Genomic DNA, 25782 nt, shown 5'->3' with positions numbered 1-25782 from the left:
TTGAATAATTCTCTTCATTTAACAGCAATTAATCCTTATAGTATATATGATATAGAAACAAAACGGCAGCATAGTGAATTCAGATGTCTTCTGTGGTCAAATGAAAGACCAGTCTTGTTTAGTGTCTTTATGAGCCTGAGGGTCTCAACAGAATGAAAGATTTAGATTTCAAGCATCTGCCATTTAAAAGAGGACAGAGAGAGAGAGAGGTAAGGATGACATCATTCTGGAGAAGGAAACAGCGAAAAGAGACTTGCTGTTGTTTTTGATTGTGTGTGTAGGGCAGAAGTGTGAGATGATTATTTAATGGTATTTTAAGAAGGTTTGTAGAATATTCTCACATGTAAACCTTATACGTTGTAGGGACAAAATATAAAAGATCGTAATACAGTCATTTTTGACCTTGTGGGTGCATTTTTTGGTCCCCATGAGGAAGACAGCTTATAAAACATACTAAATTTTGTTTGTTTGTTTTTTGAAAATGTAGATATGCTGAACATTTTCTATGAGGGTTATGTTTAGGGTTATGGGATAGAATATACAGTTTGTAGGGTATAAAAATCCATGTCTATGGAACGTCCCCATAAAACATGAAAACCCGCGTGTGTTTTTTGGTTAATCAGAGTCTATAAGACAGCTTGTGGGCCTTCAGGCAGACACACAACACACAGACACACTTCTTACAGAAAGCTTTTGCATTAATGATGTGACCCAGAATAAGAGTGTGTCTGGCACTAACTTTCAAATTTTGAGAGTGGTCTTTGCCAAAACTACAACAGCACTACCGCTAAGCCACATCAAATTTTCATAAGTTCCATGGCTATCTTAGCATTACAAGTAAACATCATTGGAGGAGGTTAATTTTTATCCTGACAGTTACATGTCTAATAATGACAATGAGAATCATACATGTATTAGTTAAGCAGATCATTTTGTACTGCCCCGTGAAAAAGAAAAAAATTAACAAAAATAATTTTACAATAACAATATACTAATATTTATTATTATTATTATCATTAATTATTTATATTTACATATATACACACATACATATACTACTATTAATAATAATAATAATAATACAGTTTTAACAAGTAAATAATTTTAAATAAATATTTATTTGTTAATAAAATTACCAAAGCACTCCCGACTTTCAAACGATCCTCAGAGATCATTTGGTTTTCTGGAGGCATTGCTTTATTTACTCTGTGTTATATTACTGTTTTAAAATAATAATAATAATAATATTCTAAAACTCACTTTATTGTTATTATTATATATGTTTAGCGTTATTATTTGTGTTGGTATTAATAATAATAATAATAATATAATTAACAATAATATAATTTTTATTATTACTATTATTGTTATTGTTGTTAATTGTTAATAATAATTATAAATATATATCAACAATAGCAACAACAACTATAATAATAATAATAGTTTAATAAGTGAATTTTTATACAAGTTAATAATTTTAGATAATTTTATTGAAATATAATTGCCAAAAAGCACTCCTGACTATCTAGAATATCAATTCTTTTTCTTTATTTACTCTTCCTTATTGTAGAACTCCAGGCACCATGCAGCAATGGCAAATGTTCGTGAAGGGTGTGTTATTTCCTCCGGGAGTCACATGTTTGGCAAAGAGATACGGACAGGTTTAAAATTATTTTCTTAAGCAGTAAACTGAATAGAAGACTGAATCTCGTATCTCATCAGTTTGTGTGTCACTGAATTAGAACAGCTCTCAGTGCGTGTGTTCAGTGCATGGCTGCCTTAGACGTATGTGTATGACTGCAGGTGACAGGCTGGATTACCTGAACAGCCCTAATGTGTCACCTAATCACCCACTGAGACTGACACACTCTCCCTCAATGTGTGTGTGATAGAGAGAGAGAGAAGGTTTAGGTATGGTACAGTGATGGCACCGCAGGGTTGAGCTGAAAGAAACAGATGAGAACAAATATTTACAGAGACATTTTTTCCCATATATAATATAATATAATATAATATAATATAATATAATATAATATAATGTAATACAATGTAATACAATGTAATACAATGTAATACAATGTAATACAATGTAATACAATGTAATACAATATAATACAATATAATGTAATGTAATGTAATGTAATGTAATGTAATATATTTTTCAAGTTTTAGCACTATTACCTGATTGCAGTTCCTTTAGTGAATTGGGAGCTTACCGTGGACAGCATAAGCACATTAACAATTCTAGCAACTGGTGCCATTAATTTAGTGAATTCCCCCCAAGACTCTCTCTCTCTCTCTCTCTCTCTCTTGTTAGTTTTCACTCTCAGTCCTGTCTTCATCTCCATTTGGTCTGTTTAGTGGTCTAATTAGTGATGTTTTTAAGTTTATTCTCTGTAGTGCCAGAGCTCAGGAGAGTACGTAGATACACAAATAGAAGTTCAGGCACACTTCATGATAAATATATGGAAAACGAAAAGAAAAAGTCACAAAAAATAAAACAACCGGATAACGATGAAATGCTTATTCGCTCGCCTCGGACAGATTTTCCCCATCAGACCCATCATGGATACACATAGCGACACCTTGGCAAGAAGGTGTGATTCCCCTGCCGATTTCCTCTTTGGAATAATGGCTTCTTCTCTCTTGAGTTGTTCCAGAACATTCTAGAGAGTGAGAGATTGATGGTGTTGAGAAGCAGCCCTGATATTTATTTATTTTTTTATTTATTTTTTTTTGGCTTGCTGGCAATAATGCGTGAAAGGGAGTCGGAGTGATGTGGCAGCTGTAAATCTGAAAGCTTGTGTTTGTGATATTTCTGCTGCTGTAATGTCAGAGAATTATTTTTTTTTCTCCACCTGTGAGGATTCTTACATTTAAGATGGGGTTACGTTGTCTATTAGTATATAATGAGGAGGAGTTGTGTGAGAGCACACCTGGTTCCCTTCTAACTGTAATGTGACAGTAAGAGGGTCTGAAGCATTTGTCAGTGATTCTCAGCAGTAAACGTTCTGGACACATTTTGAGCCAATTACCTCTCGTCAGAGAGAAGACGCTTCCCCACTGCGGAATTGCAGTTTGTGTGTGTGTGTCCAAGATGTGTTATGTAATTGTTTTGCTAACAGGCTTCTCTGTCATTTTAAGTCACTCAAGCCTCAATGCTTTACTCACACACAATAAACTTTCAAACTGGAAAAGGACTGACAAGTGACATGTTCAGAATGACCAAAGATGTACTTTGAAATATTTTAGTTATTTAGAGTCCACATGTCTTTGTTTTTTATATCAGTATTACTTTCTGCATTTATTTAATAAAAAAATACTGTAAAAACTGTAATATTGTTACAAATATTATATTATTATGAAATATTATTCAAAGGGGTCATGAACTGCATTGTTTTATAATGTTTCCTGGGGTGCACTTATAATGTTGTTATGCTTTTTACATCAAAAATTGTCATAATTTAGAAATAAAAGGGATTTTTCCTACCTTGATTTTAGCCCTCTGATTTGAACGCTCTGTTTTAAAGTGTTAGTTCACCCAAAACTGAAAATTAATGTCATTAATTATTCACCCTCATGTCGTTCCACACCCGTAAGACCTTCGTTCATCTTCGGAACGCAAATTAAGATATTTTTGATGAAATCCGATGGCTCAGTGAGGCTATTGAGAGCAAAGCCACCAAACCTCTTAAGATCCATAAAGGTACTAAAAACATATTTAAAACAATTCATGTGACTACAGTGGATCAACCTTATTATTATATTACGACTTTTCAATAATATCTCATAATGGCCGATTTCAAAACACTGCTTCTGAGCTTTACGAATCGAATCAGTAGTTTGGAGCACCAAAGTCTTGTGATTTCAGCCATTTGATAGGAGATCCGAATCACTAATTTGAAACAAAAGATTTTTAAAGCTCAGAAGCTTCATGAAGTAGTGTTTTGAAATCGGCCATTACGAGATATTGTTGAAAAGTCGCACCAAAAATATTCTCGTCGCTTTATAATATTAATATTGAACCACTGTACTCACATGAACTTATTTAAATATGTTTTTAGTACATTAATGGGTCTTGAGAGAGGACATGTCATTGCTGGTTATGTAGGCCTCACTGAGCCATCGGATTTCATCAAAAATATCTTAATGTGTGTTACGAAGGTCTTAGGGGTGTAGAACGACATGAGGGTGAGTAATAAATGACATTTTTGGGTGAACTAACCCTTTAAGAGGTGCGTCTGCTGTGAGTCTTTCATGTAAATGCCCACTGCCCTGATTGGCTAACATCTTAGCTAAGTATTACTCTCTTGAAAGCTTAGCACATTTTTACTATTACAGCTCTCAAGGTTAACTAATCATGAAAAGTGTTGATTATAGCATTACATTAAGATCTATGGCATTATATTTAGATTGTGGCATGAAAAGTTGCAGTGATGAACATTGTAGCCGATCACAAATATGTTGAGCGCATGAAAGCAGTGATCTCGTCATTGCAACTCAATTTCTGCACACTAACAAATGCTTTTATCATATAACTAACAGTGTAAACGCGAAGTAACTAAGAGATTTTTGAATAAAACAGGAGTTTTGGTGCGAGTCCAGAACTTAGTCACTGATAAACTTGCGCTGTTTGATTGACAGTTCCAGAGACTGTAAAGGAAGAGTTCTTTGATCGCTTTCTAAGTATAATCACCATTTAAATAACAGATTATTTTCATCCTACTAAGAGAAACAACACAAGTTGACCGTTTAGTCACTGGTTTGATTTACTGACACAAAGAACATCTGACTGTACATAAATCATTACAGTAACACTTTATTTTAGGGTCTTTTAACTAGTTGCTTATTAGAATGCATATTACTAGAATATTGGCTATTTATTAGTACTTATTAAGCATATATTAATGTCTTATTCTGCACGACCTTATTCTACATTCTTAATCCTACCCAATACCTAAACTTAACACCTAACTTACTAACTATTAATAAGCAGTAAATTAGGAGTTTATTGAGAGAAAAGTCGTAGTTAATAGTGTATATGTGTTCCCTGTACTAAAGTGTTACCATCATTACATATCAGATCAGGCATTAGAATTAACACAGTTTGTTGCATTACTGCCGAGTCCATATTGTACAAGTCTGTCTGCAAAGCCTGCAGCAAAAATGCAATTGATTTACCAGAGAATCCACAGTGAAATGTAATGAATACAAATAAATAATGCTCAACTGAGACATTTGCATTGTTGAAAATAAATAACCATATTCCTAGCATTAGGATCCTTTGAAAGGTAATGTTATTTTTAGTCCTGTTTCTCCTTCTCTCCTCCTCATCTCACTAACACTCCTATCTAGATAAGCACATTCCAGGATCAGTCGTTCAATGGGCCTGGTGTCAATAAAAGCTTTTAATGGACTAACATGGAAGTATGATGACCTCTTATATATCAAAAGCACAAGGAAAAGTTGATTTGACCCCTTCAAAATGTAATTTATTCCTTTGATGGCAGAGCTGAATTACTCCAGTCTTCAATGTCACATGATCTTTCAAAAATCATTCTAATATGCTGATTTGATGCATGAGAAACATTTTTTATTATTATTAATGTTTAAAAAAAGCTTGCTGCTTAGTGTTTTTGTTCAAAGTGATATTTTTTTCAGGATTCTTTGAGGAAGTTTTTTTTGTAACAATCTAAAAAGTCTCACCAAGGCTGCATTTATTTGATAAAAAAATACAGTAATATTGTGAAATTGTATTACAGTTGTGTTGTAGGTTTTGCTTCCTTGTGATAAGAAAACTAAATTTTCAACAGGCTTTAACACAAGCATCAGCAGGTCGGCAGCAAACAAGACCAAAGTTGTAGTGATTTGAACTTTGCTCTGTAGAATTGAATGCATTAGCTGTTGTTGGATCATTTGTGTGATTACTCAAGTGGTGTCTGTCTTACAGTTGCAAATGCAGTACTTTGATTGCTCCACTGACCTAAAACCTCAGCACTCGCATGCATCATGACAGCTGGTTTTTCTCAGCAACCACAAGGTTTTTAATCTCTCATTCTGTCGGCAGTTGCACAGGTGAATGCACACCAGTGCACAGAGCCTTCACTCTGTCGCTCTGAGATCAGAAGTGGAATCTTAACATAACCATTTTTGCTTGAAACAGACATTTTCAGAGTGCTTTAATACTCCAAGAAAAAGCATGAAAATGTGATGCATATTGCTATGATGTGCATTGTGTGGTATTCCTTCGGGGAAGGACAGTCAGGTCAGCGGTCTCTTGTTTAGAAAAAGTGAGATGCTGAAGTCCTTTGAGGTGAATGTGAATCGGTTCATTTGAAAATTCTGAACCGTATCATTGCTTAGGATCCGTAAAGAATGTGATAATGGCTCTGACCCAGACTGAGGCTGGAGTTCTCTTCTTCTGTCTCTCTTTTTCTGACACACAAGTATTTACAGATTTTCATGATTCACCTCTTTTGTGGTGATTGTTTATACAATATGCCTTCTGGCAATGTTAATTTCTCTAATATTAGCATATGCATTCCTCAAATTTGAATATGCATAGTACAAATTTGCATCGTGTCCTTTATGCAAGAGGGTTCACGGTTACAATGTCATAATGTGCATTATCTCATCTTCTGCAGCATTCGATGACATTTTCTTATTGAGAATGACAGAATATATCTTCTCCATTGCTTTTAGTTGCATTACTTTTGGCCCACAAGAGCATTAATTGAGTTCATGTTTTTCAGATTTATTTGAGTAGAGCTTCTCTCTTCTAATCACTCACATGCTCTTCATGGACTAATTGCTTAGGTTATGTCCTCTTACAACATCATGAAAGAGATTCTGCCTTAATTTTAACCTTTCTCTGAGGACTCTTGTCACAGCACAGGGAGTGATGGAGGTCAGTGGAGAAGAAAGGCAGAAAAAACAGTTGAACCCACAAGCAGAAATTCCAAGAATAAGATTTAATATGGGATGGACTGGGACATAAGTATATTTAAATTGTATATTTATTTTTATTTCTATACATTTTTTATGATACATTTATATGGTACATTTTATAAAATTAGAAGTATATAATCAGAATGAATTCATTCAAATAAGTATTTAAATATATATGATCAAGAGACAGGAGACAAATGTCTTTTATTTAAATTAGAAAGGATTTGTAGTTTTTTAATGATTTAATTTTTTAATTAGAAGAGGTGCAATTGATTGCATTTTTGCAAAAGACTGAAGATTGGAGTGTGTGTCTGAGCTTTGTTTCCCATATTGCCCTAGAGAACATTGCTAGGACCCTATAAAATCTGTTTTATTTTTTCCCAAATTCTGTTTACTAAAATAATTTTATTAAATTAAAAAATGTAGGGCCCTATGATAAACGTTTTATTCTTTCCCCTCAACTTTTATTTTTACCAAATTCTGTTTTTTTGGATTCCATTTTAATGGTTTAATTCCATTTTAATAATCAAAAAGCATGTCTAATTAATTGAATTCTTAAAAACAACAATATTAATTAAAATATATATATATATATATTTATATATATATTTATCTTTTATTCAGAAGTTCTGTTGTGTATTTAAATTTTTCTGGCAATCAAATGAACGCATACCATTTAATTTTTTAATCATGAAATTAAACTTTTTTTTCCAAACAATGTGCTGCACAACAGAGCTTTATTGTTAAAATTAAAACATGGAAGAAACACTGAGATTATTGTTTAAAATATATTTTAATAATTTATTATTAAATAAATTTATCTAAATTCTACTGTACAACAGTAATATGTTTCTGTCAAGTTAAATCGAACTTTTATTTTGACGGTTTGCCAAGAGCTTTGAGTTTCTCTGTGTTTATGACAGTAGTTTTCTCAAACGAAGCTGTTAAATGCTGATGAAGTGACTTTCAGAGCAGCTCTGGAGATGAATTCATGCGTTCATAGTGAGGCGACAGAGGACGAAATCGCCCGCGCGATTGTGTGTGAGGTAAATGAAACTGCTCTTCCGCATCATTCATTTCAGTCACACACACACACACACACACACACACACACACACACACACACACACACACACACACACACACACACACACACACAGGCATGCAGGATTCATGTTTAAATAGTCTTTTTGCGGTTTAATATTCACAGACACTAGTCTATATCTCGATTTAATTTAAGTGTACTGACCTGCTTTTAATTCATCCATAAAAAAATTGACAAATTCCGCGTTATATAGTAATTTCCGTTTTTATGAATGGATTCCGCGATTCCGTGATCGTGGAAATTTATAGGGCCTTACATTGCAGTCTTGGGCAGTTTTTAATGTTGCCTGTGCCCAAATCCACAACACTGGCTTCAATGGACTGGGAAAGAGGAAACGTTTCTCCCTTTAAATCTTTGTTTTTTCTTTGTATGTTTGAAGTTTGACAGCCAGCCTATAAGATGATGGTCCCAGCATCCCTCTGCTCCCTATGGCCAGTTCATCCCTGGCTTTACTACAGATAGTCGAATTAAAACTTAGTGTTTTTCATAAAACCTTGTTTGTAGATGTGCTGAAAAGTTGAACAAGGAATTTTGCCTTGAAAGGGGTCAGAAGAATTAGGTTCTAATGAGCTTTCATTTCTCGATGTTATTAAAAAAACAACACAAATGCCGGCAGCTCCCTCTGTGATTAGAACTCATTAAGTAATTTCTGTTGGTTTTGTGTGAATAACTCTAAGCTGTACCAGGAATTGTGTGTGTGTGTCAGAGGAAAGTGTGTGGTCTGAAATGAAGCCTCAGTAGGACAAAAAAAATGTAATGTTCAAACAGAATGTTGCAGCGTTCAGCTCTTGTTTTGCTGACTTTCAGAAAGAGGGCAAAAGAGAATGACAGACTTTTTCTGTCTTTGAGCTCAGTGTCTGAACAAATCCATCATTTTTGTGTGTTTGTGTTCAGATCTATGAGTTGAATGCACTCAGTATTCTTCAAAACGATACAGATTCTTAAGAGGAAAAAAAGGTGATGTGTGTAATTCTGCGTGTAATGTGTGTAAATCTTAAAATGTCTTTTTTTTCCTATCCCAGCTTAATGTGAGTAGTCAAGTTAGCCATTTGTAGGTTGATTTCCACTAAAAAATATATATATATGAAGCACATATACAATTGGCTTACTTGACTACTCACATTAAAGCTGGGATAGGAAAAAAAAGACATTTTAAGATCAGCAGAATTACACACATCACCTTTTTTCCTGTTTTTCTTAAGAATCTGTATCGTTTTGAAGAATACTTCAAAACAATAATATATATATATATATATATATATATATATATATATATATATATATATATATATATATATATATATATATATATATATAATATATATTTCAACTCCCTCAAGACCTGTAACACCAACAATATTCATCCAAAGCAAATGAAACAAGTGAGTGAGAGGAGGCGGGTTTGTGTCAACTCGCTGTCGAAGAGATCCGAAAAAGTGCAGCTCGTATTGTGCATCTGTTCTGCGGAAAATGAGTATTGGAAGCATTTCAGATATTTCAGTATCGAAAAAAATTATATTTTTGACAACACTATTTCAGTGAAATATATGAATATGTTTATGTATATAGTGAAAAAAACTATATATATATATATATATATATATATATTTATATATTTATTTATTTATTTATTTATTTATTTATTTATTTATATACAGTATATATGTCAATAATCAATAGCGATTATTACATTTCTTGCAATTCCAGTTCATGATGCTAGTAGTGCAGAAATTATACTTTAAAACAGTTATATAGCTTGAACATTTTAGACATTTCAGGTCTATTTAACTGAATATTATACAGAATAAAAACCAGTTTATTTACTTAAATGGGTTGTCAGAAACTATATTGTTTTAACCTGTTATGCGTTTTGCCTTTAGTCTGACATTGTTCTTGTCATTTACAGTGTCTTGAGAGAAGTAAATGAATATAATCAGCTGAACTTAATAAATCAAGCACCACAGATCAGTTTTTTAGTAAAGAACGGGATGATTTTCATGTGGAAAAAAAAGTGGGATCTGACAGACAAAGTGTGGGGGGTGAAGAGAAAAAAATATGTACTTTAAGACAATCTTCAAGCATAGGTAATCTGTGGGCAGATCATGGCATGACACAACAAGAAGCTTTAGTGTGACTGCTTTAGAGGAAGATAAAACATGTATAATTTACATCTTTCTTTCCCAACACAGCACACATTATTGATAATCCCTTATGCTGAAATTCCTGTTGTTACATGCTAAATGTTTCATTTATATACAGGGAGCCACACTTCTTTTTTTTATATTCATGTGACTGTTTTATGTTCAATATTCAAACATTAATAAATCTTTTCTGATACTGTTTTTCATAATTATAATTTATATATAAAGAAGATGGAAATAGAGATGGAAATTAGAATATCTCAATTTGCATCAAAAGTCTTAAACATGGAATTTAGTCAAAATGCAGCAATAGTCTATTTATCTTCAAGTGAAAGTTTTGATTCCAAAATTCTTGTAGATGCCATTTCCAATCAAACTAATGGTATTTCTTCTCTCCATATTCAGTTTATATTCCGTAAAATCATCGATGTGAAAAAGGAGGAAGAGGAGAGGCAGCGTTCAAAGAATGAGGTCCCACTCACCATTCCCGTGGACCACCCGGTCCGAAAACTTTTCCAGAAGTTTAAACAGCAGAAGGAGCTCCGTAACCAGGGCGCTTCGGCCCAGCTCGACCTGGAGAAGAATCAACAGCATCTACAGCAGCCCACACGCATGCCAAAACCACACACCTCCCTCATGCAGAACTCGCTGCACACGGTTCAGAACGGGTCCACAAGCAGCGTGGTCACCATCTCCCAGATCACACCCATCCAGAACTGTCTGGCCTATTCTAAACCGGGCGACTCCATTAAGCAGAACAACCGTGACATCATGGAACTCAAACCTGCCGTGGCCAGCGGTGACCAAGTCGCAAACCGACTCAAAGTGAATAACACGTCGAGGACCAAACCCGCAGGAACCGCCCGTGGCTGGATGAGACTGAAAAACAACATGGCTGCCCCAGGTTCACCTCCAGAGGAGGAGAGGAAAGAGGGATTAAACAATGCAGCTAAGGCCGTGTCCATGGAGCGCCTTTCACCAGAGGTCAAAGTTCAGATAGAGAGTGTCGAGGTGGTGGGAGAATCCAGGAAGAATTCGCTCCGCAAAACAGACTCTTGGGATAGCGGCCTGACCCACAGCGACCAGAGACTGGATAGGGTTTCAGAACCACAGAGCCCTTTACCTGGACTTGGTAGAGGAGAAGGACCAGCCCGTGATTTTTACCCCAGCAGCGAGAGCTCATTCCTGGCCTCACTGCAGGAGGCCAGGGTGGAGCTGAGGACAGAGATCCAGGCTCTGAACGGAAGAATGGCGACTTTAGAAGAAAGGGTTGGACAAATTCTCAGGCTACTTATAGAGACTTCAAAGGCTTCATCTAGTGAAGACTCAAATCTGAAAACACATAGACCCAAACTCAAAGCACAGGGCAGCATCCCAGTGTCCACTCTCAGTACACCTGATTCTGAGAAGGATGAGGGATTGCCATAAGAAATTTGAATTCAATAAGCATTTGTAGCATCACTGTTTTGGTGCATCCACATCTGGCACCTATACCTGCAGCTCATAGAGGAACGTCCTAAAAAGGAGCTGTGATTTCAGAGGATATAGTTGTCACTTGAACATCTGTATGGGAACAGGAGTTGGTTTCATAGTCTAAATAACTGCCAAGAACCCTAACTCTCTCAGAGTACAGTGGCATGTACTGCTAAATAAAAAAATAAAAGGATTTTTAGTTTTAGTGCTTTAATGTTCAATCAGCACTTTTTGCACACTGAAGTAATGCAGGAACAACCACCCCACCTTTTTTTTTTTTCAGCGTGAGTTTGTATATATTCTGCATGTCCAGCTGGGTTCTGGCTTGCCAAAAATTTATAACCCTGATGATGTCTATACAATTGAAATATTTAAATGCTTGTATATTATGCAGTTAACTGCATGCAGATCTATTTATTCTCACAGAATGCTTATTTTAATGTCTAAATGAAAGAGACTGTTGATTGTCTTGATATCACCGTAATGTACATTCAGGTTTTTAACAACACATAGCATGACAAATCACTGAGGGAGAATGTGAATTTTTTGAAACAGTTACGTATGCATGAATGACTTTCACAGCACTCAAGAACTTTGCCTTAAAGGACCTTAACATCACTCTTGAGATAAAGCTGGAGAGGAAAAACCTCCATTGGTTATCAGTATAGGACAGGTCTGTGTTTTTTGTGTCTGTCCTTCTATACATTTTAACTGTCATGTGTCAGCTTTCATTTTGAATTTTTGTGCTAATTTTCAAGGATTTGGAGGGTGTAGGGTTTTATGCAGTTCAATTAAGTACCACTCAATGTTATTGGGGTTTGTTTCTTTTTATATTGCACCAATAGCAGCTTTTGGCAACTGCAGCTTCATCATTGCATATCTGTGAACTGTGTTATATGCAACCTTAATAAAAAATGGTTAATAAATATTTACAGTTTTAAGGATCAGCCACAATTATTTTGTTCTCATATGCAAGATAACATTATGATTTGCTGATCTCTCGAAACAGTCGCTTATCATAGGACTGGAATGCCTCATGAATTGAAACACCTGAAACACATCCTGACAGTCTCTTCAGTAGATCAAGCCCAGTCTGCAGATCAGGACTCCACAATGACAGTAAAAATGGAACCAAATCTGAAAAACTGTTTATAAGGACTATTTAAAGGTATTATTGTACCCTCACTTAAAGGGATAGTTCACCCAAAAATTAAAATTATCCCACAATTTACTCACCCTCAAGCCATATGACTTTCTTCTGCCAGCCAAACACAATCAAGAGTTATTTTAAAAAATGTCCTGGCTCTTCCAAGCTTTATAATAGGAGTGGATAGTAACTTTTGAATTTGAAGCCCAGAAAGTGCATCCATAAAAATAATCCATATGGCTCCAGGGCCTTCTGAAGTGAAGCGATGAATTTTTGTAAGAAAAATATCCTATTTATAACTTTATAAACTTTAACCACTGACTTCCGGTATAACATTATGCGACATGTAGTTCCGGCCGAAGAGTGAACTCTGACCCGACGCATGACATATTAACGGAAAGCGCAGAGGATAGAGTCTAACGAGAGAATTTTGAAAGAGAAATGTCAGAGGAGTTTGTTGCCCAGCCCTATTTGTTTGAACTGCGAGAGACGTCTACTGTCACCTAAACTCGACTCTCGTGCGAACATGCAGACGGTCATTACCGGAAGCTATAGTGATTAAGTTTATAAAGTTATAAATATGGGTATTTTTCTTACAAAAACTTTTTTGAGCTACTATTCACTCCCATTATAAAGCTTGGAAGAGCCAGAATATTTTTTACTATAACTCCAGTTGACTGTTCACAAAGACCCACCCCCTTTATTTACTGTTGCTACGTCCCACAACAAGCCATGCCGCTCTCACACCACACATCACAGTGAAAAAATACATCGCGGAGCAAAGAGGACACTGACAATGCGTTGACAGACAAGACAGAGCAGGTTACTTTTGATATGAAACAAAGTCTCAAATTTCAAACTTTGTCATTTTTAAAGAAATTTAAACAATGAATACCGTTTTGTGGCTTTTTAATGTGTCGTGACAGATCGCTGTGCCTCAGTTCAAGCAGCTCGTGAAACGATCATCTCTTCATACTAGTTAATTTATAGCATCAAATAAACATGAATGAACATCATAAGGCAACATCATAATGTTGTTTCAACCACGGAAAGATGTCAGTACACACCACTTTTCAAGTTCAAGTCCACCGATTTTAATCCACTAACTCCAGGGAGTTATGATTAGTTAGAATAAACAAGATTGAAACGCTTCGATTGATTAAACATGACTAATAAACAAACGACTGCCTTATTCTGTATAAGAAGCCACATCATCTCACAGAAGGATGCTCAACTATCGTTATGAAGTGAGTTTGGAGTAAAAACATGTTATTAAATGTCTTTTGTTGGACAAGATGTTAATAAATGCTTCTCATGTCTGGAAAGATGTTTGACCCATGTTGCTTTTTCAAATGTACATAAGCGACTTGCGGTGCTTTCAGATGGATTAGCATTTGGAGCCAAACTTCACTGACAAGCTGCGCATAAAAAAAATAATTGCCCTCTTTTCTATTTCATAATCGCAATAATCGCGTTTAAGTTCAATGTTATTTTTCATATTGTGCGATAAATCGTGCAGCCCTGATTTTCATTTTTGGTGTGCCATATACAGAGTGTGTGTATGTATGTATGTATATACATATATATATATATTTAATATATACATACATATAGTGTGTGTATATATATATATATATATATATATATATATATATATATATATATATATATATATATATATATATTTAAAACAAATTTTTTTATTGAATTTAAATAATGTTGCTTAAGTTCGGATTTTGCAGCTTTTTTCTAAAAGTAACATTGTGTTTTTTTAATACATCCAATTCTTTTAATCTCAGGTTTCATCTGCCTCGTCTCCCTGTCCATTTCCAGGCAGCAGAGAGTTAAAACGACCTGCACAGTTTAAGAGTGCAGCTCTGTATTGCGGTCCTGCTGGTTTGATCCTGTTCTCTACAAAAGAAAGACAGATGAAGCTCTCGGCCGAAGTCAATTTTCAGGTAGCGGAGCTGCAATTTGGCAACAAGCCCTCAAGATTCTTTTATTACAATACATTTATCTCTCACTCTCTTTCTTTTTGCTGAGCTTGCTGAAGGTCTGGGATTGGCTTGGTTTGGCAATAGCACGTGCTTTTATATTCTCTTAACACGCACAAACACATTAATGTTGTTTCACAGATAGCAGTCCATTTCAGCAGTAATGTGTGTTTGTGAATGTAAAATCAAAAGGTTGGTACTGTATTGAATATAACATGAGGTTTGCCTTCTTTGTACTAATGGGTTAAAGGTGTTCTAAGTGATGTCACGCATTTTTAGGCCAAGACATTTTTTGTCACATACAGCAAACATCTCCTCACTATCCGCTAGCTGCCTGTCCCCTGAACACACTGTAAAAAAACGCGGTCTCTGTAGTCGCCACAAGCTCCAAAAACGGCAATAAAAACAAACTGGTGCAGCCTGGACCACGAATCATAATAAACATGCTCCAGCCAATAACCGACAAGAATGATTTTAAATGCGCGTTCATGATTGTTTCAGGAAGCACGAAAGGGAGGGTCTAGCTAGCCTCTGTTTTGTTTGACAACACTTCGAACGTCAACAGGAAGTTACTCCACCCAGGATCGCTTAGAGAACCTTTAAGGTCTCATTGAGCTGGGGCCAAGGGTTTTGTTGCCCCTGCTGGAAAATACAATACTAATATCATTCTGCTGCTCAATCTTTCTGCATTGACAGCCATTCTAAAGTAGCGTGCAGTTCAGATGAATGGAAATGATATCAGATTCTTATTGATCAGATTGTCCAGATACCAGACAGTTCTCTGTAGCAGATTTCACACAAGCTAAGATTACAAGATCCCGTGACCTAATTTTCTTTCTTCTCACTTTGTTTCTCTGTCAATCTCTATGCCTTTTGAAAGAGTGTACTGAAACCACATGATCAGCGTAACCTTAGAGAGCATCAAGTATAGGAAAGTAATGATAAAATCGCGACCCTTTCATTTGACCCTGTTTATATAGTTTTATAGAAGTTCAGATTTTTGTGGACTAAATCTACTTAAATTAATTATAAAGATATCTCATTGTCTCATCTCATATCTCATTTCATTTGATTAGTATGTATGGAAGCTTGTTTCGGCCACTGAATGAGTATATGTGATATCGCAATTATCTTTTCATTTTTTTCATTTTTTTTTTATTTTTTTATTCCGTGATGGAAAACAAGTTTCTGTAGATTTATGACCTTATAGTGCAGATATAAATACTAGTATCTAAAAAGACCAAAAATTAACATAAAGGTGAGAGAGTGAGTTGTTGTGTAAGAAGATTGAACAGTGTCTCCTATAAATTTCTCTTGCTTATATTTAGAACCTCATTGGGTTGGATCTGTACCTGTCAGCTCAGACGCCTCAAGTTGTTTGAAAGAGCCTGTCTTGTCCATGAGTTGGGCCAGATTTAGAGTTTGTTTATGTGACAGTTAATTGAATGGAAGTGATTTGACAGAAGGGTAATTTTGGTAATTAATCTGGAACAAAGGCAGCTTTGGGGGAGGTTTGACATTTCTGGGAATGCTGAATACAGTACATGCCAACATTACCGTAACAACAAAATCACTGGGAACAGCGTTGATCAAACGCAAGGACGGATTATGCTCCTACCAGGCCCTGGGGCACCAGCCTCTTTGGAAGCCCCCTCTTGTTCCCCCACACACGGTTTTTGTCAGGGAATTAAAAAAAGGGAAAAATTGTACACTTTAAAAAAAAAACATCCGTAAAAATAGGGTACAATGCACTGTATTAGTTTTCCGTATTTATTTTTTACAAGTGTTTTACTTGTACATAGAATTTTGCACCTCATTGAGTTGTGTTTCAGGGGTAACGGAAATTACTGGATAATGTCCAGGTAATGAGCTGCTGGTACATTTTCCATTATTTTATGGATTTATGAAAAAAAATCGGTTAAATTTACGGTAAAGTAACGTATTTCATTAACTTATAATGTTAATTTACCAACCTAATGAAGTACTAATATCTGTTTTGTACCTTTATAATACACTGACAGTCACCAAACACAGTGGTGATAAGAGTCACATGACGAATCAAAGTTCATCACAAGCAGCTTTTCCACAAGCTGAGGAGAACAATACTAATATATAGAAGGTGCACACATCATTCACACACACACTAAACACCATCATGGTAACATGCATGAAATTTTAAAAATGCAATAAACATTAATTTAACAACATTAGATGTAAAATAAACCCCTAATGTACATAACTGATTAGAAAAAAATGAGAAAAACTAAGAAGAAACAGAGTTATTTCAACGAAAATACATCAAATGTGAAGTGTTATGCAGGGAATTGTGGGAATGTCAATTTACGTTTTTTTACTGTAAATTTTACAATGAATTGTTATTTTTCACTTCCAAAAACTGTGAATTTAACGGTATTATACCGTAAAATTACATTAAATGTACCATTAGATCTATTACAGTTATTCACCGTATATAGTACGGAAACTTTCTGTAAACCAATTGACAGTTTTTCACCACAGCATTTTTACAGTCTTTTACTGTTAAAATCACGGTCATTTTTTACAGTGTATATATATGTATATATATATATATATATATTAGGGCTGTCAAAATAACGCGTTAATTTAGATTAATTAGTCTGAGAAAAAATAACACGTTAAAAAAAATAACGCAGATTAATCCATTCCGTATTGATCTTTGAACCTGGAGCCGTTCTCGTGCGCGCGAGCTCTCTTCTTCTTCAAAGTAAGCACCGTCTTTGCACTCTCTCTACCTCACACATAATAATCTAAATCAACTGACACAATGCTAAAAGTTCATAAGACCGAATCCATGTTTCACGAGGCGCATTCGGAGAATGTTTTTCCTGAATAACCGCTGGGTGTGAATAGAGCTCAAAAGAACGTCACCTCATCTTCTCTGACAGGCGTCCTGCACGTGCAGCTGACATAAACCACACTTTCAGTAAACAAAAAGAAAATCCTATCCAGTGGTGAAATGTTTTCTGTGTTGACAAATCTTTTGCGATGTCCTAATAACAGTCGTGATTCACACGCAACGCGTCAACGTCCGCTAATGTCCAATTGGCGACCTAATGACTCATTTGAACAGATTCATTTTAATGAATCATGACAACAACTGATCTGTCCACACGGTTTATAATGAATCATTTACTCGAACAACTCTGAAATGAGAACATAATTGTGCTTAACCCATTTAGCAAGAGTGGTTGGTAAAATTAGCCTTAATAATCCACAATATTTTCAGGTTATTTAAATGACAATGTGTAGTAAATTAGGCCTACCTATAAAATCAGTTTAGACTGGAGTGAGGTGAACCAGAACAAAGCAAGTTGTTGTTATATTGAATTTTTCAATTCAATATAACATTAAATTACTTTCACAGCCAAAATTATGTATGCGATTAATTTAGATTAATTAATCACAGAGTCTGTTAAAATTTTTAATCAATTGACAGCCCTAATAAATTAAAAAAAAAAAAAAAAAAAAAAATATATATATATATATATATATATATATATATATATATATATATATATATATATATATATATATATATATATATTTAAATTAAAAAAAAATATATATATATATATATATATGAGAGAGAGAGAGAGAGAGATGTTATGTTGTCTATCCTGCTGTTTTACAGGTTATTAGACACATTTAATTGGGAAAAGATCAAGGGGTCAAGGGTTTTGTTGCCCCTGCTGAAAAAAAATAATTTAAAATATAGCTGCGAGCAGCGATGGCGGGCCCAAGCCCGGTGGCACCGCCACCCCGGTGGCTTCAGGGCAACTGTGCACAGCGGGCAATAGGCACTTAAAACGGTTAAACATCAAAGGACTATGTCAAATTCACTCCACATTTACTGCACTACAAGGTGCCGCTATAGAGCCCCTCCTCCCTGCCCATTTTCAAAGGATTACATGTGCCAAGTTTTAACATTATTCTGATGAATTTTGAAGCAAATCAGGTAAAAATAAGAGGGTGATCTCAATGTATGCTGAAAGTGACACATTTTCTGCTTCCAGTTGGTGGCGCTATGACTTTGAATCACAATACTCAAATCCATGTGATCAGCCTTGTACAACGAAGACTAAGCCAAAGTTTCATCAAAATCAATTAATGTATGCAGAAGTTATAACACTTTGTTTCCCTTTTCTTGCCATAAATTCGTTGCCTCGCCACGGCCAAACCGTTTGAGATATCCAAAATCCGTTTGCAATTAAACAACTTCAATGTGTTAGCAACAAGTTAAAAAAAGCTTGGTGTAAATTGGATAAACCCTGTAGGAGTAGTAGTATAAAATTCATAGCCTGTTTTTTCAAAAAATTAACATTCAAACCAAAATAGCTGACTTCCTGTTGGTCGGAGCTAATGAATGTAAATTAGAAAATTGTCCGGCTTGATGAGAATAATATGTGTACCGAGTTTGGTGACTGTAGGAAAAACTAACCCCCACTTTTGTCAAAAGGTGGCGCTACTGAGCCCCTCCACCACGCCCATTTCTATGGCTTTGTCCATGTCTACTGGTTGACAATATTGATGTGTGTGTCGAGTTTCATGCAATTTGAAGCATGTTAAGAGCCTCAAAAACACTCAAGAATATTATTACAGTTTGACCTGTTGCCATGGCAACAATATTTCAAATATCAAAAATCCTGTCATAGGTCTACATCTGCTGTGTATTGACATTACACTGATGAAGTTTGAAGCAAATCAGGTAAAAATAAGAGGGTGATCTCAAAGCATTTTAAAAGTGATACACTTCTTGCTGCCATTTGGTGGCGCTATAACTTTGACTCACAATAGTTACATCCATGTGATCAGACTACTACAACCAACACACTCCTGAAGTTTCATAAACATCAATCAATGTATGCAGAAGTTATAACACATTTCCTGTTTCCCTTTTCTCGCCATAAATTCGTTGCCTCGCCACGGCCAAACCGTTTGAGATATCCAAAATCCGTTTGCAATTAAACAACTTCAATGTGTTCGCAACAAGTTAAAAAAAGCTTGGTGTAAATTGGATAAACCCTGTAGGAGTAGTAGTATAAAATTCATAGCCTGTTTTTTCAAAAAATTAACATTCAAACCAAAATAGCTGACTTCCTGTTGGTCGGAGCTAATGAATGTAAATTAGAAAATTGTCCGGCTTGATGAGAATAATATGTGTACCGAGTTTGGTGACTGTAGGAAAAACTAACCCCCCCACTTTTGTCAAAAGGTGGCGCTACTGAGCCCCTCCACCACGCCCATTTCTATGGCTTTGTCCATGTCTACTGGTTGACAATATTGATGTGTGTGTCGAGTTTCATGCAATTTGAAGCATGTTAAGAGCCTCAAAAACACTCAAGAATATTATTACAGTTTGACCTGTTGCCATGGCAACAATATTTCAAATATCAAAAATCCTGTCATAGGTCTACATCTGCTGTGTATTGACATTACACTGATGAAGTTTGAAGCAAATCAGGTAAAAATAAGAGGGTGATCTCAAAACATTTCAAAAAGTGATACACTTCCTGCTGCCAGTTGGTGGCGCTATAACTTTGACTCACAATAGTCACATCCATGTGATCAGACTCCTATAACAAACACACTCGTGAAGTTTCATAAAGATCAATATATGTATTAAGACGTTATAACACATTTCCTGTTTCCTTTTTCTCGCCATAAATTCGTTGCCTCGCCACGGCCAAACCGTTCGAGATATCAAAAATCCCCTGGCAATTTTTAATCATCAGTGTCTTGACTTCATGCTGACCGAGTTTGGTGGCGATCGGATTAATCGTCTAGGAGGAGTATATCAAATTCCAGAGCATGCGTTTTTCAAACAACCCTTAATAGCTGACTTCCTGTTGGCGTGGCGATTAACTTAGAGCGCGAAAGTTGTTCGGCCCGATGAGGTCTATATGTGTACCGAGTTTCATACTAATACGTGCAAGCATGTTTAATATATGGACCAAATTTTCAGACTTTTTTCAAGGGGGCGCTGTCGAGCCCCCCTGCCACGCCCGGGTACCAGCCTCTCCGGCGTCCTAATGGCCGCGGATTCCAATGTGTGTGCCAATTTTCAAGAGTTTTTGAGCATGTTAAGGCCCCCAAAAAGCCCCGGAAGACGGAAAAAAAAAAAAAAAAAAAAAAAATATATAGCTGCGAGCAGCGATGGCGGGCCCAAGCCCGGTGGCACCGCCACCCCGGTGGCTTCAGGGCAACTGTGCACAGCGGGCAATAGGCACTTAAAACGGTTAAACATCAAAGGACTATGTCAAATTCACTCCACATTTACTGCACTACAAGGTGCCGCTATAGAGCCCCTCCTCCCTGCCCATTTTCAAAGGATTACATGTGCCAAGTTTTAACATTATTCTGATGAATTTTGAAGCAAATCAGGTAAAAATAAGAGGGTGATCTCAATGTATGCTGAAAGTGACACATTTTCTGCTTCCAGTTGGTGGCGCTATGACTTTGAATCACAATAGTCAAATCCATGTGATCAGCCTTGTACAACGAAGACTAAGCCAAAGTTTCATCAAAATCAATTAATGTATGCAGAAGTTATAACACTTTGTTTCCCTTTTCTTGCCATAAATTCGTTGCCTCGCCACGGCCAAACCGTTTGAGATATCCAAAATCCGTTTGCAATTAAACAACTTCAATGTGTTAGCAACAAGTTAAAAAAAGCTTGGTGTAAATTGGATAAACCCTGTAGGAGTAGTAGTATAAAATTCATAGCCTGTTTTTTCAAATAATTAACATTCAAACCAAAATAGCTGACTTCCTGTTGGTCGGAGCTAATGAATGTAAATTAGAAAATTGTCCGGCTTGATGAGAATAATATGTGTACCGAGTTTGGTGACTGTAGGAAAAACTAACCCCCACTTTTGTCAAAAGGTGGCGCTACTGAGCCCCTCCACCACGCCCATTTCTATGGCTTTGTCCATGTCTACTGGTTGACAATATTGATGTGTGTGTCGAGTTTCATGCAATTTGAAGCATGTTAAGAGCCTCAAAAACACTCAAGAATATTATTACAGTTTGACCTGTTGCCATGGCAACAATATTTCAAATATCAAAAATCCTGTCATAGGTCTACATCTGCTGTGTATTGACATTACACTGATGAAGTTTGAAGCAAATCAGGTAAAAATAAGAGGGTGATCTCAAAGCATTTTAAAAGTGATACACTTCTTGCTGCCATTTGGTGGCGCTATAACTTTGACTCACAATAGTTACATCCATGTGATCAGACTACTACAACCAACACACTCCTGAAGTTTCATAAACATCAATCAATGTATGCAGAAGTTATAACACATTTCCTGTTTCCCTTTTCTCGCCATAAATTCGTTGCCTCGCCACGGCCAAACCGTTTGAGATATCCAAAATCCGTTTGCAATTAAACAACTTCAATGTGTTCACAACAAGTTTAAAAAAGCTTGGTGTAAATTGGATAAACCCTGTAGGAGTAGTAGTATAAAATTCATAGCCTGTTTTTTCAAAAAATTAACATTCAAACCAAAATAGCTGACTTCCTGTTGGTCGGAGCTAATGAATGTAAATTAGAAAATTGTCCGGCTTGATGAGAATAATATGTGTACCGAGTTTGGTGACTGTAGGAAAAACTAACCCCCCACTTTTGTCAAAAGGTGGCGCTACTGAGCCCCTCCACCACGCCCATTTCTATGGCTTTGTCCATGTCTACTGGTTGACAATATTGATGTGTGTGTCGAGTTTCATGCAATTTGAAGCATGTTAAGAGCCTCAAAAACACTCAAGAATATTATTACAGTTTGACCTGTTGCCATGGCAACAATATTTCAAATATCAAAAATCCTGTCATAGGTCTACATCTGCTGTGTATTGACATTACACTGATGAAGTTTGAAGCAAATCAGGTAAAAATAAGAGGGTGATCTCAAAACATTTCAAAAAGTGATACACTTCCTGCTGCCAGTTGGTGGCGCTATAACTTTGACTCACAATAGTCACATCCATGTGATCAGACTCCTATAACGAACACACTCGTGAAGTTTCATAAAGATCAATATATGTATTAAGACGTTATAACACATTTCCTGTTTCCTTTTTCTCGCCATAAATTCGTTGCCTCGCCACGGCCAAACCGTTCGAGATATCAAAAATCCCCTGGCAATTTTTAATCATCAGTGTCTTGACTTCATGCTGACCGAGTTTGGTGGCGATCGGATTAATCGTCTAGGAGGAGTATATCAAATTCCAGAGCATGCGTTTTTCAAACAACCCTTAATAGCTGACTTCCTGTTGGCGTGGCGATTAACTTAGAGCGCGAAAGTTGTTCGGCCCGATGAGGTCTATATGTGTACCGAGTTTCATACTAATACGTGCAAGCATGTTTAATATATGGACCAAATTTTCAGACTTTTTTCAAGGGGGCGCTGTCGAGCCCCCCTGCCACGCCCGGGTACCAGCCTCTCCGGCGTCCTAATGGCCGCGGATTCCAATGTGTGTGCCAATTTTCAAGAGTTTTTGAGCATGTTAAGGCCCCCAAAAAGCCCCGGAAGACGGAAAAAAAAAAAATAAAAAAAATAAAAAAATAACGAGCAGCGATGGCGGGCCCAAGCCCGGTGGCACCGCCACCCCGGTGGCTTCAGGGCAACTGTGCACAGCGGGCAATAGGCACTTAAAACGGTTAAACATCAAAGGACTATGTCAAATTCACTCCACATTTACTGCACTACAAGGTGCCGCTATAGAGCCCCTCCTCCCTGCCCATTTTCAAAGGATTACATGTGCCAAGTTTTAACATTATTCTGATGAATTTTGAAGCAAATCAGGTAAAAATAAGAGGGTGATCTCAATGTATGCTGAAAGTGACACATTTTCTGCTTCCAGTTGGTGGCGCTATGACTTTGAATCACAATAGTCAAATCCATGTGATCAGCCTTGTACAACGAAGACTAAGCCAAAGTTTCATCAAAATCAATTAATGTATGCAGAAGTTATAACACTTTGTTTGCCTTTTCTTGCCATAAATTCGTTGCCTCGCCACGGCCAAACCGTTTGAGATATCCAAAATCCGTTTGCAATTAAACAACTTCAATGTGTTAGCAACAAGTTAAAAAAAGCTTAGTGTAAATTGGATAAACCCTGTAGGAGTAGTAGTATAAAATTCATAGCCTGTTTTTTAAAAAAATTAACATTCAAACCAAAATAGCTGACTTCCTGTTGGTCGGAGCTAATGAATGTAAATTAGAAAATTGTCCGGCTTGATGAGAATAATATGTGTACCGAGTTTGGTGACTGTAGGAAAAACTAACCCCCCACTTTTGTCAAAAGGTGGCGCTACTGAGCCCCTCCACCACGCCCATTTCTATGGCTTTGTCCATGTCTACTGGTTGACAATATTGATGTGTGTGTCGAGTTTCATGCAATTTGAAGCATGTTAAGAGCCTCAAAAACACTCAAGAATATTATTACAGTTTGACCTGTTGCCATGGCAACAATATTTCAAATATCAAAAATCCTGTCATAGGTCTACATCTGCTGTGTATTGACATTACACTGATGAAGTTTGAAGCAAATCAGGTAAAAATAAGAGGGTGATCTCAAAGCATTTTAAAAGTGATACACTTCTTGCTGCCATTTGGTGGCGCTATAACTTTGACTCACAATAGTCACATCCATGTGATCAGACTACTACAACCAACACACTCCTGAAGTTTCATAAACATCAATCAATGTATGCAGAAGTTATAACACATTTCCTGTTTCCCTTTTCTCGCCATAAATTCGTTGCCTCGCCACGGCCAAACCGTTTGAGATATCCAAAATCCGTTTGCAATTAAACAACTTCAATGTGTTAGCAACAAGTTAAAAAAGCTTGGTGTAAATTGGATAAACCCTGTAGGAGTAGTAGTATAAAATTCATAGCCTGTTTTTTCAAATAATTAACATTCAAACCAAAATAGCTGACTTCCTGTTGGTCGGAGCTAATGAATGTAAATTAGAAAATTGTCCGGCTTGATGAGAATAATATGTGTACCGAGTTTGGTGACTGTAGGAAAAACTAACCCCCCCACTTTTGTCAAAAGGTGGCGCTACTGAGCCCCTCCACCACGCCCATTTCTATGGCTTTGTCCATGTCTACTGGTTGACAATATTGATGTGTGTGTCGAGTTTCATGCAATTTGAAGCATGTTAAGAGCCTCAAAAACACTCAAGAATATTATTACAGTTTGACCTGTTGCCATGGCAACAATATTTCAAATATCAAAAATCCTGTCATAGGTCTACATCTGCTGTGTATTGACATTACACTGATGAAGTTTGAAGCAAATCAGGTAAAAATAAGAGGGTGATCTCAAAGCATTTTAAAAGTGATACACTTCTTGCTGCCATTTGGTGGCGCTATAACTTTGACTCACAATAGTTACATCCATGTGATCAGACTACTACAACCAACACACTCCTGAAGTTTCATAAACATCAATCAATGTATGCAGAAGTTATAACACATTTCCTGTTTCCCTTTTCTCGCCATAAATTCGTTGCCTCGCCACGGCCAAACCGTTTGAGATATCCAAAATCCGTTTGCAATTAAACAACTTCAATGTGTTCACAACAAGTTTAAAAAAGCTTGGTGTAAATTGGATAAACCCTGTAGGAGTAGTAGTATAAAATTCATAGCCTGTTTTTTCAAAAAATTAACATTCAAACCAAAATAGCTGACTTCCTGTTGGTCGGAGCTAATGAATGTAAATTAGAAAATTGTCCGGCTTGATGAGAATAATATGTGTACCGAGTTTGGTGACTGTAGGAAAAACTAACCCCCCCACTTTTGTCAAAAGGTGGCGCTACTGAGCCCCTCCACCACGCCCATTTCTATGGCTTTGTCCATGTCTACTGGTTGACAATATTGATGTGTGTGTCGAGTTTCATGCAATTTGAAGCATGTTAAGAGCCTCA

General features: G+C 36.3%; 1 protein-coding gene across 1 annotated transcript in view; it reads left to right on the top strand.

The window, feature by feature from the left end:
* The window catches only part of kcnh5b (potassium voltage-gated channel, subfamily H (eag-related), member 5b), a 53408-nt gene extending 41786 nt beyond the window's left edge, over window positions 1-11622 (top strand). Inside the window, exon 11 of the mRNA XM_067385500.1 lies at window positions 10600-11622. Coding sequence (XP_067241601.1) covers window positions 10600-11622 — 1023 coding nt within the window. The remainder of the gene's footprint in view (window positions 1-10599) is intronic.
* Window positions 11623-25782: the final 14160 nt, after the last annotated feature.

This window comes from Chanodichthys erythropterus, chromosome 5 (assembly GCF_024489055.1).
Source record: "Chanodichthys erythropterus isolate Z2021 chromosome 5, ASM2448905v1, whole genome shotgun sequence".
Lineage (NCBI taxonomy): Eukaryota > Metazoa > Chordata > Actinopteri > Cypriniformes > Xenocyprididae > Chanodichthys > Chanodichthys erythropterus.
This window is presented reverse-complemented; position numbering and strand designations above follow the sequence as displayed.